Below are 3,495 nucleotides of genomic sequence, written 5' to 3' on the forward strand. Positions count from 1 at the left end.
CGCCCCTCCCAGACCCACGGACCCTCTACCCCCCCCACCTTGTCAGGATCGAGGGGGAAGTCGGCGTCCAGCAGCTCCCCATCGTCCTCGGGCTCCCCCTCGTACATCTTGTAGGTGGGGTTCCCGATCTCCACGTTCATGGCCCCGTTCGTCATCCGCTGGTGCTGGAAGCCCTTGGCCCTGGGGGTGGGAGCAGGGAAGGGCAGAGGGTCAGCGTGGCTGGCCACGGGCTGTGGGGAGCACGTGTACAGCATGGTCCGGGCCTCAGTGCCCGGGGTCTTGGCAGCCGGGCCCAGGGACCCCCCCAGAGAATCAGAGACCATGAGGGAGGGAAGGGAGCTCAGGGGTCACATTGAGTCCAACCCCCTGCTCCGAGCAGGACCAGCCCCAGCTACATCATCCCAGCCAAGGCTTTGTCCTAAAAACCTCCAAGGATGGAGGCTCCACCACCTCCCTGGGGAGCCTGTTCCAGCGCTTTACTACCCTCCTGGTGAGTTTTGCTAATATCCAACCTCAACTTGCCTTGCTGCAGCTTGAGCCCATTGCTCCTTCTGTCATCTGTCACCACCAAGAACAGACCAGCTCCATCCTCTTTGCAACCCCCCTGCAAGGCTATTATTCAATCCCCCAGTCTTCTCTTCTGCAGCCTAAATAAGCCCATTTCCCTGAACCTCTCTTCACACCAACCACTGAACCATGTTTGTCACCAATTCTCCAATGTGTCCACATCCTTTCTGTCATGGGGGGGCCCACAACTGGACACCGGACTCCAGATGTGGTCTCACTAGTGGTCTCTCAAATAGAGAGGAAGAATCGCCTCCCTTCATCTCCTACCAGCACAGCCCAGGATGCCGTTAGCCTTCTTGGCACCAAGGCCACACTGCTGGCCCCTATTCAGCTTCTTGTCCCTTGTCACCCCAGGGCCTTTTCTGCAGAGCTGCTGCCCAGCCAGTCGCCCCCAGCCTGACTCGGTGCCCCGGATTGCTCCAATCGACACTGCAGGACTTTGCGCTTGTCCTTGCTGAACCTCACGTGATTTCTCTGGGTTCGATCCTCCCGTGTCGAGGTCTCTCTGAATCCTGGCCCTCCCCTGCAGTGTGTGTACTACTCCCCCCTACCCCACTTCAATTCCCACAGGACCCACCGCCCCCCCCAGGCGCCTCACCCTTTAATGCGCCGCTTGTACCAGAGGAAGGCCAGCACGGCCAGCACAATTAGTAGGACCAGCACAATGCTGATGACAATGGGTGTTGTTCCTGTGGGCGGGAGGGACGGGAGGTTTGTTATGGGGGGTATGGATCCCACACCCTGCCTCTTCCCCACCCCCAGCCAGTCAGATGGGTACAGCCCCCTGGGATTTGGAGGGTAGGTGGTGAGACCCCTCTTCCCCCCGCCCCTGCTGGCTGGGACCCCCACGAGCGCCACGCTGCCTGGGGTCCCCACTCCAGGCCCCGGGTACATACGGTTGTTCTGCTGCTCGCTGATGGCGAGCTCCTCGCAGCGCTGCCCTGTCTGCCCGACGATGCATCTGGGGAGAAGGTGCGGGTGAGGGGCAGGGAAGAGGCGGGTAGTGAGGACAGGGGTCTGCACCCCCCAGGCCCAAGCCAGCCCCCAGCACTTACTGGCACTCAGGCAGCTGTGTCTTGGGGTTGATGGTGCAGGTGCCCCCGTGCAGGCAGTAGTTGTCGCAGCTCAGGCAGTTGGGGGCCACCTTGCCCCCAGGGCAGCTGCGGGCAGGGAAGAGACAGTGTCAGCAGGCACTGACACAGCCCTCAATGCCAGCAGAGCTGGAGCTGCCCCCTCCCCTCCACTCCCCCCAAGGCTTCCCCCTCCCCAAGTGGCAGGAGACCCGGAGTTGGGACTGGCCCCCAGCTGTGGCTGGGCACAGGCACCCCTGGGTGTCTGCAGCCCCAGGGCACCTACACGCAGGTGACGTCCCCGCTCTGCTTGTTGATGTTGCAGGTGCCCTCCTGGCAGCGCGAGCACTTGTTGTCCTGACAGCGGGCGCCTTCATACTGCGGCGGGCAGCGGCACTGCTTGGTGCCATCTGGCGCCAGCTGGCATATGCCCTCGTTCTCGCAGTACTCAAAGCACTGGCCTGCAGGGAGCAGGGGGTGGGGGTGAGCGTTGGGACCCACCCTGCACCCCGCCAGGGCGGCCCCTGCCCACAGTGCATGGCCCTGCTCGCCAGCATCTCACTCTTGCAAACACGCACTGCACACGCACACATGTATTCACATGCATGCACATGTGCACGTACACAAACGCACGGGACAGAACCCAGGAGTCCTGGCTCCTGGCAGCTCCCTCTCCAGCCCACCAGACCTCCCCTCTCTGCCCCCCAAATGCTGCCAGCTCCCACCAGCTGGACTCCCCCCTCCCCGGCTGCGGGACCCAGGCATCCAGCGGCACTCACGGAACTGGCACTTGTCACCACTGAATTCGGGCAGGCAGCGGCAGTTGGGCTGGTTGCCCTGGTTGACGGTGCAGGTGCCGTTGTGGTAGCAGTAGTCCATGCACACCTGCTGGTTGCACCATGGTCCCGTGAACCCGGTGGGGCAGCGGCACGTTGGCACCCCTGGAGGGGGGGGGCAGAGGCATCAGAGAGGCAGGGGCCCAGAGAACCCAGGTGTCCGGGCTACAGCTCCTCCAATGCTCTGCTTCCCCTCCGCCCCCCTGCTCCCTCTTCTGCATCACCCTGGGGGTCCCCCCTCCTTGCCCATGGGTGCTCACCGGAGCGGGAGGCGGTGCAGGTGCCGCCGTTCTGGCAGTACTCCCAGCACTGGTCGACCTGGCACTTGTCGCCGTTGTAGCGTGGCTGGCACCGGCACTTGGCCTGCTTGCGGGCATTGAGGAAGCAGCTGCCCCCGTTCAGGCAGACCAGGCTGCAGGTATCGCTGGTGGGCGCTGGGGGGGAGAGGGCAGCGGGGAGCTCAGCCGAGGCTGTGGCTCGGGCCCACACCCCCTACCCCCACGAGAGCCCACACGTACCGACGGGCGAGATGGTGGGGGAGGGCACAACCACACAGGTGCCATTGTCCAGCCGCTTGCCGTTGGGGCAGGTGCAGACGGGGCCGCTGGGGCTGAGCAGGCAGAGCCACTCGCACTTCTTGCGGTCGCATGGGTTGGTCACTGCAGGGGTGGGAGGTGGGGGGCGTGAAGGCCAGGCTAGGAGGGTCCTGCCATGCACCCCTCTGCTCCCGTATCCTCACCCCCAGCACAGAGTGTCCCCTCCCTGGCCCGGATCAGCCACACACACCCAGGAGATGCTGGCTTGGACCACCCTATTGGCGCTGGGGGTGCCCTGGGGGGCACTCACCATCCGGCTGCTTGTGCTGGTGGTAGAGCACCACGTCGGTGGCGTGGTTGAGGCCCGACGTCAGGTTGACCACGGGCTCACGTCCAAACTTGTGGATGCGGAAGATGAGGTTGTTGATGTAGGTGACGCCATAGATGTAGTCCTCGAAGATTTCGATGCTGAAGGGGTGGCTCAGG

At 63.8% G+C, this 3,495-nt stretch overlaps 1 protein-coding gene across 1 annotated transcript in view; it reads right to left on the reverse strand.

Annotated features, from left to right (window-relative positions):
* Window positions 1-29: 29 nt before the first annotated feature.
* Window positions 30-3,495, reverse strand: part of LOC109291281 (low-density lipoprotein receptor-related protein 1-like) — a gene marked incomplete at both ends in the record, with an annotated part of 44,342 nt that continues 40,876 nt past the window's right edge. The window contains 9 exons of the mRNA XM_019508214.1: window positions 30-180; window positions 1,166-1,256; window positions 1,464-1,528; window positions 1,623-1,727; window positions 1,924-2,098; window positions 2,417-2,578; window positions 2,734-2,907; window positions 2,992-3,132; window positions 3,320-3,495. Coding sequence (XP_019363759.1) covers window positions 30-180; window positions 1,166-1,256; window positions 1,464-1,528; window positions 1,623-1,727; window positions 1,924-2,098; window positions 2,417-2,578; window positions 2,734-2,907; window positions 2,992-3,132; window positions 3,320-3,495 — 1,240 coding nt within the window. The remainder of the gene's footprint in view (window positions 181-1,165; window positions 1,257-1,463; window positions 1,529-1,622; window positions 1,728-1,923; window positions 2,099-2,416; window positions 2,579-2,733; window positions 2,908-2,991; window positions 3,133-3,319) is intronic.

This window comes from Gavialis gangeticus, unplaced genomic scaffold (assembly GCF_001723915.1).
Source record: "Gavialis gangeticus isolate Ggan-Ray unplaced genomic scaffold, GavGan_comp1, whole genome shotgun sequence".
NCBI classification, from domain to species: Eukaryota; Metazoa; Chordata; order Crocodylia; family Gavialidae; genus Gavialis; species Gavialis gangeticus.